Genomic DNA, 16204 nt, shown 5'->3' on the forward strand with positions numbered 1-16204 from the left:
TGCTTTTCCATACAACGCAGGGCCACCTGGCCACCCATAGTGTCTGGGCCCCCTTACAACAATCATTAATCAAGGAAACGCCCCTCCAGACTTGCCTACAGGCCAATTTGTTGGGGCCATTTTCTCAATTGAGGTTTCCTCTTCTCCAATGACTCTAGCTTGTGTCCAGTTGACAAAATACCTCCCCATTACAGTTCCTAAGTTTGTCTGGACCTAGTGCGTTTATGAATGATTGGGAATGATTCTGTAGATTGCCCTGAAAGAGCCTGCTTTGTAACTCTGGAAACAAGATAGAGCTCTGCCCTGCATCCTGGGGGTGTGGGGTGTGGCCTGGGTACAGAAAACTGATTTCTGCCCAGGCAGAAGGAAGCTGGGGCAGAACTGCCTTTAACTGTTGGGAAAACAGCAATAGAAGCCATCTTGGAATGTGGCGCCTCAGCTGTGCTGCTCGCAGATGCAAATGACATACCTGTGCCCAGACAAAGGCTCCACCAGCCCCCCCCCCCCCCCCCCGTGTTGTAAGATGTCTTCTCACCCCATCCTTTACATTCTGGGTGGGTCCTTCCCAATAAAGATTCATGAGAGGTTACAAATTGGCCAGGAATCAAGGTTTGTTTCTTTTGTTTGTTTGACAGCAACAGGAGCCGGTTCTTACAGGTATCAGTCCAAACTATCTCTTTAAAGGCTTTGTTTTCTTTTTTAAAACTATTTATTTCTTTTTATAACTGTCTATATTCTTTTTCTTCTCTCTCTCTCAAGCCTACATATGTATTTTTTAAGCACACTGTGACTCGTTCAAAGGTTTATTTCTGTCTGAATCTGTTTTTATTGCATATCTGTAATTATTTTCTGACCTGAAGTGCTTTTAAAATGGTAATCAGTTTGGTCTCAGTGGCACTGAATGCTGGCTCCACCTCTCTCAGTCTTCCAATATGGCAGTGGTACCTTTACTGCCAGCTCTGAGACCCTCACTTGTAGAAGGAGCTGCGGGCTGCATTCCTACTGCCTGGCTCCTGGCCACCTGGCTAGTTTATGCCCCGAAATAACAACACACAAATTGTATTCTTTTAAATACTGCCTGGCCCATTAGCTCTAGCCTCTTCTTGGCTAACTCTCACATCTTGATTAGCCCATTTCTATTAATGTATGTAGCATCACAAGGTGGTGGCTTACTGGGAAAGATTCTAGCCTACATCCGTCTTGGGTTGGAGAAGCATAGTGACTGCCTCACTTCCCTTCTTCCCAGCATTCTGTTCTGTCTACTCTGCCCACCTAATTTTTTTGCCCTATCAAAAGACGAAGGCAGTCTCTTTATTAACCAATAAAGTAACACATAGACAGATGACCCTCCTCCATCACTTACTCACCATCTCAACTCTGGTAAGCAGTTGGCCCACGGCTGCCACCAAGTAACTTGCAGCATGCTGCCCACAAACCCCATTCAAGTGTTCCACCTGATGAAAGAGCCAGAGCTGTTTGTGCAACTAGCATGGACCAGGAAACCCTTTTAAAGGAGCCGCACAGTTTTTGCTGCTACTGCTGAGTCAGGAAGCCTTCTCTTAAAGGAATTATGCATCTCTGCTTGTTTCTAGCAAACAGCACAATGGAGAAAATGCTGCTACCATGAAATTGTGCTTAATCCCCCCCATGTGTTTTTAAATATTTATTTATTTATTTATTTGTTTATTATATATACAATATTCTGTCTGTGTGTATGTCTGCAGACCAGAAGAGGGCACCAGACCTCATTACAGATGGTTGTGAACCACCATGTGGTTGCTGGAAATTGAACTCAGAACCTTTGGAAGAGCAGGCAATGCTCTTAACCACTGAGCTGTCTCTCCAGCCCAGGTGTGTGTGTTTTATGTGGATATAGTTGGCTCACGTTGGCATGCCATTATATAGGCAGAGACCCCTCATTCATTTCCCAGCCACCCAGATCCGAATAACACGGAAACTATACTAATTACAACACTATTTGGTCAATAGCTTAGGCATATTTCTAGCTAACTTTTATATTAAATTAACCCATTTCAATTAATCTGTGAATCACCACAAGGCTGTGGCCTACCAGTAAGTTTCTGACTGGTGGCTGGTGTCTTTCCCCTTCAGCAGCTACATGGAATCTCCTGACTCCACCTACTTTCTCTCTACTCTCTCTATCTCTGTCCATTTTTCTCACCTGTCTTTACTCTACTAAGCCATCAGCCCAAACAGGTTCTTTATTAACCAATGGTAATAAAACATATCTGTAGCATACAGAGGGCAATCCCATGTTGGTTCCCTTTTATATCCTGATAGCTATAGTAGGGAAAGAGGGGTTACTTTTAGATAGCCCCAACTGTGTACCCTACTACTACCATAGAGCTATCTAACCTTGTTCCTTCCTTCCACCACCTGATCAGAGAATTATTCTCATGTCTCGGGAAATAGGTCAGAGGTTAAGGAGCTTGTCTGCAGCACCCCTAAGTTAGTTCAGAGCCTCTGATCACCACTTGTGTCCTCCTGCCATTGCTCACTCTTCTCTGCTGCACCTGAAGCGTTGTCAGCTTCCCACCGTATCTCAGCACGGTGTCTGACCAGCGTATGCTTCCCACATAGAGTTTGACAGCAACCCTATGCCATTAAGTAGGACATGTTCCTGATAGGAAAGGGAGGGATTCTAAGGGGCTCCCGTAGGAAGCGACTTGAAAAAGTACCTCAGTGTCCAACTGGGTCAGAAGTAGAGTGTGAGAGTGGTCCTAAATGTTACCCATTGGGAAGATGGGAGCTGGTGAACTGATGCCAACTCTGCCATGCCCTTTGTGGCCCTCTCACTGGTGGCATGAAGCAACAGGGAATAAATGACTTTAGTGCAGGGTCAGAAGCAGAGTGGCTTAGATGTCTATTCCATCATGACTTCAGATTGGTTTTTTTTTAACAGTTATAAAAGCATATTATACTGTCAAGATTTGCATGCACACACACACCTACCTCTGTTCCCTTGTGCTCTATGGTCCTCCCACTGAGTGGGCAGATGAATGACATCCAGAATAGGGAGGGGTCCCCAGAGCTTGAGCCACCCAAGGCTCCTTCATAGACCTTGAGTAAGTAGTTCAGACCCTCAGGTTCTTCCTCCATAGCATGGTGTCTGTGGAGACACCCCTGGTTTCATGACTGTTTTGTTTACCATGCTCAGCTTTACAGGGTGTGGAAATAGTGAACATTCATGAGCTGTGCTTTGACTTGGGGCCTGAGGTTTGTTCCCAGCTTAGAGATGTGTGTCCTATCCTGTCTCTACATGGAACAGGACAGGGGCTACAGCTTGAAGTCAGCCTGCAGTCTCGGGGGTAAGTGAGCAGTACTCACAGTGTGCTGTGTCACACACAGCTCCAGGATGCTCGGTAACTGTGCCTAGCTCTCCTTTCTCTCTGGGTGTCCCAGCTGTCAGCAGGTTTATCAGATGCAGCCCATTGTCCATGGAACAGTGTTTGTATTCAGTGAGGTATGGAAGCTGACATAGTGGCTCCTCTTGGTTCATCTGCTCCTGTCGCTCCCAGCAGCCTTTCCACCCTCACTTTCTACTTAACTGTCAAAGGAGTGAAGGAACAGGGCAGAGGTGGCCTCTGGCAGACCACTCCTCATTGCCATTGACTGTGTGTCTCTTGACTACTGTCTGGCCACCACAACTGTGGCTCTCCGCCAGCCTCTAAGTAAAACCTGCTCTATGAGTGAGTGGAGCACAGGAGGCTGAGTATCCCCGAGCTTATGGTTGCTTACTAGTGCAGAGCAATTATGGGCATAACTATGCTCGGACAACACCTCGAGCTCCCCTAGTCCTGCTGAAGAGGTAGGAGAAGGATCCTAGTTCCAGACAAACAACCTTGAGGTCTCATGCATGAGAACAGATTTCATCATGAAGCTACAGTGAGACCCCAGAATCTATGCAGTTCTCTGCTTCTCCATCTTCCCTGGGTGTCCTTGTCTTGGGCCTTTAGAACTCTATCCACTCCTCCCAAGGAGGAGCAGGCTTTGGGGGCCTGTCTCTGTGTCCTTACTGTCTCGAATGTGCCCACTGTTAGACTAACTAGCCTCATCTCACAAGTATTCAAACACATGAGCTTATGGGCAACATTCTCATTCAAACCCCCACAGCAAGTCAAACGTGTGTGTGGTATCTATACTTCTTCTGAATGATGGTTGTAAAACAAATGACAAGCGTAAGTTTCTGGGGTTCTGTCCATGTCACACCCAATGCTAGAATTGTAGTAGCCCCCTTATTCTTAAAGGACATTCTCTCAACCACAGAGTTCCAAAACCACAGGAAATTTGAACCCTACAGATACTGTGTTTTTCCCTACAGACCTGTGATAAAGTTTACTGGATAAATTTGGAACAGTATTTGACAGCAATAACTAATAGTAACATCAAATAATAACACCATGACAAAGTCACCAAATCCCCATTCTTGCACTTTGTGATCCTCGTTAAGGAAAATAAGGCTAGCGTCTCAGGTGGGTAGCATATGGACTGTGGATGCGTTGATCAAAGGGGCAGTCTTAGACAATATGGTAGCCGTACAGTGAGAGATTTTGTCGTGCTACTCAGAGTGACATACCATTGAAGGCTTACAAGTTGTTTATTTCTGGAATTTTTCCATTTAATATTTTCAGACTATGGCAAACCATAGGTAATTGAAACCTCAAGACAGTTGGAGACAACCTCAGACAGTTTGGGACAGCCTTGGAAAAGCAGAAACTTGGGAGGGCACTTCCTCTTGAACAGTTCAGCAGATTTGTTGAGGTACAGTTTACATGCTGTACGTTGAGACCATTTTAAGCACACAGTTCAGTTGTCTTGAGTAAACTTCCAGAGGGAAACATCACAACACAGGCTTAGACTGTTCCCATTTCCAGGCTAGTCTCTGCTATCTACTGCGTGTCTGCTCCTGCCTCCAAGCTGCTTCTCATCTGCTGTCTCTGTGAACTTACCTCGTCTAGACAGATAGAAATGGAGTTGGGTCTTTGGTAATCAGCTTCTTTCATGTAACTGTCTTGAGGGTCTGTCTGTGAAGCTACATCCAGACTCAGTGCAGGAAGGATGTTCTTAATCTGCACTGCTAGACAGTGAACAGAAGTGTTTCAGACTTTGTAATTCTCCACCCTAACTTTTGGAATATCTACTCCAAGTTTAAATGCAAAATCATTTATGTTTCCTACACAGCTGATACAAACAGAGTGAAGGCAACTTTGTACGATGCTCCTAGAATTCCTGGATTTTACACGGACCTGTTTCTGTAAGGCCAGGTGTGGAGTTTTCTACATCCAATGTCAAATTGCCACTCCAAAGGGTTCTGATTTTGGAGCACTTTGGGTTTGGGGTTAAGAATCTTCACCCTGCACCTCATTCCTTTTATTAAAATAATAAAATCTATGTGATATGAACACAATGTATTTTGTTGGTGTTTGTAAGTTGGTGAATGTTTGAGCTGTTTCTCCGTGGGGCTGCGAGGACTAAATGCTGTTGGGAAAATAAATGGGTGTGTTTGCGGTTGGGCCTATGTTTTCTATGCTTTCTACTTCTGGGCAATTGGTACTCAGGAGTAGAATTGCCAGGTGGACTCTTTTCAATTTAAATCTTAGTTCTTAGTGTGTGTGTGTGTGTGTGTGTGTGTGTGTGTGTGTGTGTGTGTGTGCATGTGCCCATGTGTGTGAGAGAGATTATGGGCATGTATGAATGGAGGTACAGCTTTCAAAAGTCGGTTCTCACTGGATTGTGGTGGCACACACCTTTAATCCCAGCACTCGGGAAGCAGTTGCAGGTGGATTTCTTTGAGTTCAAGGCCAGCCTGGTCTACAGAGTGAGTTCTAGCACAGTCAAGGTTGTTACACAGAGAAACCCTATCTCGAAAAACAAACAAACAAAAAGTCAGTTCTCTCTTCATGCCGTGGTTCCAGAGATTGAACCTGGCCCATCAGGTTTGCATGGCAAGTACCTTCACCTGCTGGACCACTTTGCTAGCCTGAATTGTTAGGTTTTTGTGTCTAACTTTTTAACAAAAGTGCCACTCTGCTCCCCAGGGCCACTGATCTATGCTGCAGCTCTATGATTTATGAGACTCTATTGCTTCTGGTGATGTTTGTTATGTTCTGCCTTTTGCATTGCAGCCGTCCTGCTGGCTGGGGAGTGAGCCTTACTGTGGTTTTGCTCAGCATCCCCTTGAAGGATGCCTTTAAAGGCATCCGGAGAGCACTAGGTTAGACAGTGATTGGGGTCTTTATTTCAGGCCTTCTAAGAGAGTCGCTCAGGAAGTCTGGAGTGGGCAGTGTTTTCCTGAATGAGGTTCCACTGTGGGCTGAGAACTCCGAATGTCTTGGAGAAGTCACAGGGGTCAGCAAGCTACTGGCCAAGTCCCTGTTTCTGTAAATAAAGTTTTATTGGCAGAGAGCCACGTTCACTCATTTGCAGATTGCCCCTGGCAGCACCCACACTGCAGGGACAGAGCTGGTGGCTGGAATGGAGATAGATGCCTTGCAAAGCCTCAAGCATTTGCTCTCTGACCCTCCATGGAGCTGTGCACACACCCGGCACACGGTGCTACATGTCAGCACCGTATGTGGATGGCCCTGCTGTGGGAATGAGAACAAGGAGGCACGGAGGGTGGTCTGTGCTGGAGTGTGTGGGGTGGGTAAAGCTTTGTGAGCTTGGGGGAATTGAGAAGAAGACTCCCTGAAGAGGAATCAGCAGAGTGGAGACAAGCAGAGAGCTGTTGGAAGACTTGTTTAGCTATCAGCAAGGTTCTATGGAGACCGAAGAGACTAGAGAAAGCCCTAAATACTCCATACCAAGTTCTTTCCTTGAGTGTGTACTTTCTCTTGGATTCTGGGGGTTCTAATGCCGCCTACAAGATGCACTTCTGATCTGGCTGCCCCCCAAGACAAGGCATTCACATGGAGGGAGAGTCTCCCTTTCTATTCCAGCTTGATTGTGGGGGGAGAGGCTGGGCTGTGGACACTGTAAGAGCCCCCAAGAATGGGAAGAGTGGGAGAGCTGAGTTTGTTCCCGGAAGAGTGGGAGCAGAATCTGGGCAGTAGAATCCAGGAGGCAGCCCTGGCTCCCCAAAGGGGCCAGGGAAGCACACTTGTTTTGGTGATAGGCCTTTTTTTGTTGTTGTAGCTGGTTGCTTTGGGAGACCAGCCCTGCTATTTATAGCCTAGCCCTTTGCGCCAGTTTTTAAGGCCATCTCTACGTCCCTGCCAGCACTTTCCCACATGGCAGGTTAAAGAAAGGTGATCTGTTTCCAGGCTCCGTGCAGGACATGAAGATGAGGCATCCCAGGGGAGGATGGGAACTGTCCCTTGCATGGCCTTGCTCAGGCTCTAATGGAGGGAGGGACAGAATGAGAGAAGGGGGCAAGTGCTGGTCTCCAACTCTGCAGCCTCTGGTCAGATACTTCATCTTCAGAAACTGTTGCCTTCTTCTCAGAGCCAACACACTAGGTAGGTGAACCATCTAGAGGTACAGGAGAGGGATGCTGGAGGAACCCATTGGGAATTCCAGATAATTCTTTTAGACCCTCAAAAACAGAATATCAAAGCCCAAGACACCCTCCCCTTGGTAGATCTCCACCAGGTAGCTGGCGTCAGCCAAAGAACTTGATTCCAATCCTACAAGCCCACCCTGGGCAGTTACCTCAACAGCCTGGGCCTTTCATGAGTGCAGTCAATGCTTATGTCTGGGTTCTGAATCTCAGGTTTCAATCACAGACTGAAGATACTCAAAAAAAAAAAAAAAGAAAAAAAAAGAAAAGAAAAAAGGAAAGAAAAAAGAAAAAGAAAAAAAAGAATTGCATTGGTCCCAAAAGTATTGATTTTTCTCCGGGTCATCAGTCCCTAAGCAGCATAGATCAGCTGTTCAGAGCCCTGTGCCCAGTGAGGTGCTATCTGTACTTGAGAGATGGTTTAGAGCAAGCAGCAGGCTGTGCCAGGTTCTGTACATATGCTTCACCATGCTTTACGGAAGGGCCTTGCATCTGCGGGGTCAAGAGTCGATGCTCCATGAACATAGAGGATGATGTTGCTAGCTCCCTGGCAGGAGTTGTTTGCTATGAAGACGAAATGAAGTGAGATGGGTGCTCCTAGCCATAGCACCTGTCACAGCCCCTCCACTGTCAGTTCTCCCCACCCTTTCCCTCAGTCTCTAGTAAGGAAGCACACTGTATGCTCTGGGCCTGGTTCCTCTCACCTCCCTTCTCTCTGTGGAGAGTTCTTCCCCATCCCTCCTCTCGCGCCCCTGCCCCTGTCTCGCCCTCCTGTGTCTGGAACTCTTTTCTGACAGCCTTTATGCTGTGTGTGCCTTTAGCGCCTGTGTTCCCTGAAGGAGCCGCCTCACTGAGGGCTCTCTTCCTATGCGTGAGGCTCTCGGCCTTGACGGTGGCCTGAAGGCAATTTCTGTGGGGCATCTTCTTGATGGATCATTAATGTAGGAGGGCCCAGCCCATTGTGAGTGGTGCCAGCGCTGGGTAGGTGGACCTGGGTTCTATAAGAAGGCAGCCTGAGCCAGCCATAAAAAGCAAACCAGGAAACAGGACCCCTTCATGGCCTCTGCTTTAGTTCCTGTCTTCCTTCCATGGTGGACTACAAACTGTCAGATGAAATAAACCCTTTCTTCTCCAAATTGCTTTTGTTCATAGTGTTTTGTCACAGAAATAGAAAGAAATCGAGGACACTGTCCTGTTTTAAAGAATGAGGGTCACCCACTGCTTTCCCCCTGTTGGCTTCCCTTGTCTCACCGCCCTTCCTCTGGGTCTTCTTCCCTCCTCATCTGAGGGGTCCATGGCCCTCGTATTTCAGGCAGTCACCTTTTGCCTCTGCCACTTTCGAACTCATTCACCCATCATGCCCGACGCTTCCTACCGTGATCCCAACAGCACCCATTTGCTTCCCAAACTAAGGTGAAGTCTGCACCAGGCACCCCATGTGGCCCCATCTTTATAATTCGTTCTTCCTGATACAGCTGGAGCTGGGTTTCCAGAAGCACCTGTCTTACCTAATAGGGAACCACCCCTCTTTAGACTCTTCTCAGCTCCCACCACCCTTGTGGGATGCAGCCCCACATACTGTAAGGCACCTGCTCTGCCTCCCCTGCAGCTCTGATTCCACACTGGCAGCACAGGCGCGCTCTCTCTCTCTGCCTTCTTTGCTAACTGCCTTCCTACCTTCCAGTACCCCCACTACCTCCATGTTCTGATACTGGTGTTGACCTTAGTGACAATGTCCCACTGTGCCTTGCGGCTTCACTGTTTTCTTTATGGCGGGCAGTTTTCTTATCTCTCTTTCCCACTGGGTCCTGAGCTCTTATGGGACCTCTAGACTTGACGCAACACCCACCATCCTAATGGTGCTCAGTCCTTGCAGTAGCTCTGAATGGGAACTGGAGTTAGTAAGGCTAGAATAAATGTAGTTGTGATGTTGGGGTTCTGGGAAACCCAAGGGGTAGCGTGGTTTCTTCCAGGTTCCTACCCAAGCTCCATCACTTACTGATGTGACTCTAGCCAAGTTCCTTAACCTGGCTGTACCTCAGTTTTTCCATCTTTAAAGCATTAATAATGTGTCCCTGCCTCAAGGTTTATGTGACGGGTTAGATGCTCTTATGCCTGAGCAGCCTTTGGAGCGAGGTACCATCATTGCCTTATTACAGATGAGAAAGCTGAGGCCCAGAGAGGTGATGCTCTCCAATCAAGGTGGAGCACCTGGCTGGAAACAGAGCTGGGCTTGAGTCCAGCTGTTTGTTATGTGCCAAGCGCTGGAGACACCTGTCCCTGTCCCTCTAGGCAGAGGTCTCAGCCTCCAGGTGTAAGTCTCCAGAAAGATGCTAACAGGAGCTCTCTGGATCAACTCCAGTGCCATTGCCTAGTGCTCAGTTAGTGTGACTTGCATACACTCATCTCCCCCAGCAGCTCTGGCTAGTCCTGAGTGCTGAATGCATCCACTCCGGGCACAGTGTCCAGAGGTCCGGTCCTGGGTCCTTGCCGGCCAGCATGTTGGCAGCAAGCTCTTCCTCATTCAGCCGCCTCTTGTGCTCCAGCGCTTTATGGGGGAGGGTCATTAAGAAAGCTTTTTCCCAGGAAGAGCTGTGCCTTCTCCGAGTCTCTGCTGTGGAGTGCCCCAGCCCCCACACTCTCAAAAGCTGCCCTTGTGGGTTTCAAAACAACCCCACAGCCCAGAAAACTGAGAACCCCATCTACTGAGCCCACTTTTCTCCAGAACCTTCTGGGTGACAATCAGCACTGGTTCAACGTAAAGAAAATAGTTTGAAGATGTTTTCAAATAGAGTCTGATGGAACAAAAGAGCAGTTCATCCGCTGTGGCTTTTTGTGTGCTGCTTCCCAGTTGGGAAATGAGATTGTTCAGTTAAGTAAGAAGGCACCAGAGACCTCTGAGGCTTGCAGCTTCCACAATGTGGAGAGGGGTGTTCCGCCAGGTCACTCCTCTTTCCTCTCTCTGTCCCTGTGTGTTTTCAAACTTCAGATCCCCAGTTCATCATATAAGTCCACCAATAAGAACACACAGACACACACACACACACACCTACTAGCTGGGTAACCTGTATGTATTTTCATAAGCTGTTCCAAACCTTGAATAGTCAGAGGCAGAGCATGCCATGGCACAGCCATGCTCAGGGACCCAGGGTCTTGTATAGTGTTTTCTCCTCTTCAATTAATGGGCTGCCTTTTGTGGTGTTTATATGACAATAGATGTACACCTGCTACAGGGTTCCTAATATGAAGAAAGGAGACGCATTGGGCACCCCCAAATTACATACACAACTTAGGGAGTGATGACATTTCTAGTGAGAAATTCTATCCCTGCAGTAATGACTCAAAGGAGCAAGGAAAGAATATTGTTGCTTTCCACCTTTGAGATCTTTGCGGGAGATGCTTGTTACTGTGGCAAAACTCAGCCTGTCCTGACTGCTACAGGAGCCCAAAAAAACTTCCTATAGGAAATTATGTGTAAGACATACTTTGAAGGGTAAATAGACCTGAGCCAGGAGAAGAAGGGAGAGGAGATTTCATCCCCCCAATTCCTGTAAAGAAAATGGCAAAGTTAAAAATGACTCAGATAGCAACTGTCACTTTCTTCTCCATGCCTGGGGTCCTGCTTCTCTGAGTCCAAACCTTTCATTTGGTAAGAAGTCCACAGAAGGCCTGGTCCAATACTCTAAGGGATCTACTGGGCAAAGATGCTTTTTAGTTTCCACGCTAGACTTTCTTTAAGGCCTTGTGAGATCTGCCAATGAATTCAAGTTGAAGACTGCTAAAAGTGTTAGAAGCAAGAACCGTGGTTGTTGGGACTGGCCAGTCGGCTTCTTTCTTCTTACTTAGCTTGCACACTTCCTTTGCCCAGCTTAGGCTAGTTAACATACTGACCCTCTATTCTCAGAACCAAAGGTAGCGCCCAGCACGTAGGAGGCCCCTAGGAGAAGTGTGCTGAGGGTTGCTCCTGTTTCTTCCAGCCGTGAGCTGATTTCTAGTAACCCCATGGCTGCCCACAGTCTGATTTTGTTTGGGGGCCTGCCTGATCGCTCCAGCAGGGGCTGGGGCTGCAGGGAGCCTGCTGACCAGTGCTAATTGGTGTCATTGAGTAATTAATGCGGAATCAGACCCGAACTGATTCCCAGGGAGACAGACACTGAGGGTGGCTTTCATGCTCGGTGGGATGGGAGTTCCTTTCTCTGGGGACATTCTCAGAGCACTAAAGGCGACTGGCACCGTCTGGTGGGGGTGGCTTGGCAGCCAGAATGGGGTTCGTGGAGCAAGTGTAGAGGGGGTTTGTGCTGGTGCCACGGTTGGACACAATATGGAGCGTGGCGAGTTTGACTTTAAAGAAACCCAGCCCTGGGGTGGGCTCTGGGAGCCAGGCAGTCGTCGGCTCTGAAGGATCGATGGGCCCTTGGAGAAGGCCATGGTGGAGGCATTTACAGCATATCTGTTATCCTTGTTGCTGTATGACCTTTTGGTATGGGCACCCCTCCCCTTTAGCATGGGTCCTCTTCTCCCTTGTCACGATCCCTCCTCTGTCTGCTCCCACCATTCCGTCTGCTCTCTGTGCCCTGTGTCTCTGTTTCTCAAATGCACCACACTCGTGTCTATAGGTTTAAAGGTTTCACTTGACCCAGAACGTCTCCACGCCTCCCTTCAAAGTGTAGACCCTACACTCCTTCTCCCAGGAAGCTTCCAGGGGCTCCCGCAGCAACAAGGATTGGTTGAGTTAGGTTGCAGCAATATAAGCACTCCAGAGATTGGGTGGTGCAAATCAGTCTTTACTTACTGCTTGCACTGTGTCTCTGGCGGTCCTTTAGGAATGGGGCCACTAGAAGCCTCACCATGACACTCTTCTATAATCACAGCAAAGGGAGAAACGGGAGCTGGAGAACCATGGCACCTGGCTCTGGACACTTCTCTCTGATTTGACACATGCTCTATAGTGCTGTGACCACCCTTGAGTTCGGCAGGGAAGTAATATGTAATCTCTTCTTAAAGACTATTTACATAGTAATCCAGTCTCCTGGATACACCAGACTTGATTGGATAATTCCTAAGTCCATTTTACCACGGACTTTTTTTCCTTATTTTTTTTTAACCATAGCACAATTCCACAAAACCACCGATTGGGTTTTGTCTTTCTCAGAGGCCTCCTACCCAGCCCGGTGTCTCACAGTTAGTGAATGACAGGGTGGTGGGTGGTCGCATTGGAGGACAGTCCATCCTTGTTCCGCTATTGCTCTGGCTCTGCTCCAGGTAGGGGCACAATGGGACATCTTCAGTCTGGTGACTCACACCCTCTCCCTACAGACGCCGGGTCTTGGCTATATCTGATGGCATTGAGCACATTGGGAACCTCCGTTGGGAGCTGGCATTGTGTCTCCTGGCTGCTTGGACCATCTGCTACTTCTGCATCTGGAAAGGAACCAAGTCTACCGGAAAGGTAAGAGGTTAGCTGTTGCGCAGCTGGCCGCACGTAGAAGATGGTTTTTACACAAGCAACCAAGTGACCTAGATCACCAAGAAACTCATGTTGGAAACAGCATCTCTAAGTTGAGAGGTAGGAAGATCTTTGGACAAGGAGTCCATCTGAGAGCCAAGGGCCGAATTCTTCACATAGCTCTCGCACACTTCAGGGCTATTCTGCTTTGCTTTAAGCTTTGGTTTTCTCCTCTGTGGAATAACAAAGCCTTATACCTCCTCTCTGAGTGAGTCAAGAGTCACATAAGGTAAGGTAGGATAAGATGTGCTAAAAACCGGAATATGCCCAACAGCTAGGACTGTAATTCTTACCGTGCTGAGCCTGACTCCGGTTACATGCCAGGCAGACAACTCAGGCTTTCCCACCAACCACCCTAGCTGCCTATGTCTCATGTCCCTGCAGTGTGGAGGGGAACAATGACTTCTGTCTGGTAGCCCTGCTGTCCCATATATAGCAGGCGGTCTCCAGGGTCACAGGAGAGGAGGAAAGGGAGATGGAGGTCAACTCTGAGCTGTCTGAGAATTGTATGAGTCCCCTCCACTTGAAGGCTGCTCGTCAGAATCTGGGCCACAGCCTCTTCCAACCACAGGGGAGCTGGAAAGCACAGGGGCCTTGCTTGGGTCAGAGTACAACATAGACTGGGCTATTGCAAGATTGACAGAGGGCGAGAAGTGTGACATTTGTGGCCATGTCCAGCTTGCTTGTATGGTTTCCAAAAAAAGAAAGAAAAAGAAAAGGAAGTAAGGAAGGAACTGAAAGAAAAGTTATTCATTGGCGATGTTTAGAACTCACTGTCCCCCTGCTGCTCCTGTTCCTGTGGCTGAGCATCGAGCCCATTGGTCTCTTGTCTGTAAATTCATTTTATGTTCTTATGAGAAATAGGGAAGGAACTATTCCTTGTACCTGAGCCTGCCTGACCCCATCACTCTTAATGGATGTGGGTGACGTGTGTGTTTAAAGTTCTTGACTGGGACAAGAGCTAGAGGTGACACCTCCGAGGACAGAGGGACCCGCAACTCTGAGTTCCTTTGTGAAAGCATCTCCCCTGAAGCCCCTCAGGGGTGGGTGAGATAAAGAACCTGCTAGGGCGTGGGAGGCAAGGTAGCCCACAGGAGGGAAGTCGGGAGAACACAGAGAGAACGCAGGCAGGAGAATGACACATGAGTAAAACAGTGTGTGCCGAAAGGCTATCCGGAGGTACCGGGGAATCCCAGCAGGAAGAAAAAGGACCTTTGTGTCCCTGAAGCCATGGTGATCATCTAGCCTTTGCCTTCTGTGGGTTATTATGCCATAAAGACAATAGAATTCCCCTCTTTTTGCAAATAAAGATTGCCGACAGTTTTGCTGTATTTTAGATTGTCACCTTGCTCTTCCCTGTGTCCCTCCTTTAGCTGAAGAGGAGGGTAACTGGATGGTTAAAAGCCAGCCTCAGTGGCCAGAGAGCTGGCTATGGCTAAGCAGTCGAGAGTACGTGGTGCTCTTCCAGGGGACCTGAGTTCAGCTACCAGCATCCGTGTTGAGTGGTTCACAGCCTCCTGAAATTCCAGTTCCGTGGAATCTGGGGCCTCTGGCCTCAGCAGGCATCTGTGTCTGCACTGATGTTTACACATGTGTGTACATGCACACACACACACACACACACACACACACACATGCACACTTTTAAAAATAAATCTTAAGGACAACAACAACAAAAACTCAGGACTCAATCACCATGTCTGTCGTTCACTGGCTATGTTCTCGGGTGCCCGGGTTCACGTCTCTGAGTCCCAGTTTCCCTTCTATAGAAGATAATGTGAGTTGGCTGCATGATGAGACCACAGGGTGCAAGGTTCTTGTTAGGGCTGAACAGTGCAATAGTCTGCAGGAAGTGCTGAGGGAGCAGAGATTTTCAAGAATCCTATATAAAGATAGACTATTTTTAAAGGAGTGGTTTCTGAGCTGGGAGTGGTCATGCACACCTGTACCTCAGTGCTTAGGAGCCCGGTTAGGAAAACTGGGTTCAGAGTCTGCCTGGGCTGCCCAACAAGACCCAATTTAAAAGAGGAGGAGGAGCAAGAACAGGAAGACAGGGAAAACGAAAAGAAGAAAAATGTTAAAATTGGTTTCTAAGTCCTGCTATAGACTAGCATAATTCAGTGGGTTTCATGTTTCCATTGCATTTTTCCTTATCTATGTGTTGTATGTATGTGTTTGGGGGACAGGGCATCAGAGGACAGATTACTGGAGTTGTTTCTGTTTCAACTTTCAACAGTGCGGGTCTGAGGAATCAAAGGTGCCTTGTCAGGCTTCTCAGCCTGCTTTCCCTGCTGAACCATCTTCCCAGCCCTCAGAGGGTTCCTAGAAGTGAAGACAGTGCACCCTGCATCATGCCCAGTAAGCTGATAGAAATGCCTCAGGACGGCCACAGATACTGCCTCTTGGAGGTTGTGCCTGGCTCAGTGGGCTTGGCTGGGCAGCAGTGATGTGTGGCACAAGGAGCGCTGAGCCACCTGGGGTTGGTTTATGTACTTGAGCTGCCCATAAGAGCCCAGCATGTGGCCACAGCAAGATACATTTGCCCTCAACTCTTGCACAGACTGTGTGCTGTGGTCTGGGGCGGTGGGCAGCCCAGGTGTCAGAGAACTCCTACTGCGTGACTGGGCTCTAGGAAGGGCAGGCGCAGGCTGGGGAATTTCAGATGAAGCTGCCAAGAAAGAGGAGGAGAAGCAAGCACATCTTTAGCCATGTCTTCCCTCCTGGCCCTTCACTTGGTGCAGGATGGTACATCTGCCTTGGACACCTCACTCCTCCTTTGGGGAATTAGTGTCCTGTTTCACAGGTGGAGAACCAAGACTGAGTGATCAACCTGCCTGGTTATAGGTGTCTTGTGAATGTGCCTCAGCCTCCCCTCAGAACTTTGGCCTCTGCTTTCCTAGGACTCTTTTTGTATGTGTGTGTGGCCTGGAACTTTCTGTGTGGTTGAAGATGATCTTAAACTCTTGATCCTCTGGCCTCCACCTCCTGAGAGTTGGGATTGCGCATGTGTGGCACCACACCCATTGGTATACCCTTGACTGACATGTAGACTATTTTAACATCACGAGTGCACGGCTTCCTTGGCCCCCTTGCCACATCTTTGATAGAAGTGACAACCATAACTAGTCATAACAGGAGTTCTTGGTGAAGCAATGCCATTCACTGTGCTGGGTCTTGTG

General features: G+C 48.2%; 1 protein-coding gene across 1 annotated transcript in view; it reads left to right on the plus strand.

Annotated features, from left to right (window-relative positions):
- Window positions 1–16204, plus strand: part of Slc6a11 (solute carrier family 6 member 11) — a 118994-nt gene that overhangs the window by 15554 nt on the left and 87236 nt on the right. Inside the window, exon 5 of the mRNA XM_041639958.1 lies at window positions 12836–12968. Within this exon, the coding sequence (XP_041495892.1) occupies window positions 12836–12968 (133 nt within the window). The remainder of the gene's footprint in view (window positions 1–12835; window positions 12969–16204) is intronic.

The sequence above is a fragment of the Microtus oregoni genome, unplaced genomic scaffold, assembly GCF_018167655.1.
Source record: "Microtus oregoni isolate MIOR12 unplaced genomic scaffold, Mior012 000002F_ref0000024, whole genome shotgun sequence".
Taxonomy (NCBI): domain Eukaryota; kingdom Metazoa; phylum Chordata; class Mammalia; order Rodentia; family Cricetidae; genus Microtus; species Microtus oregoni.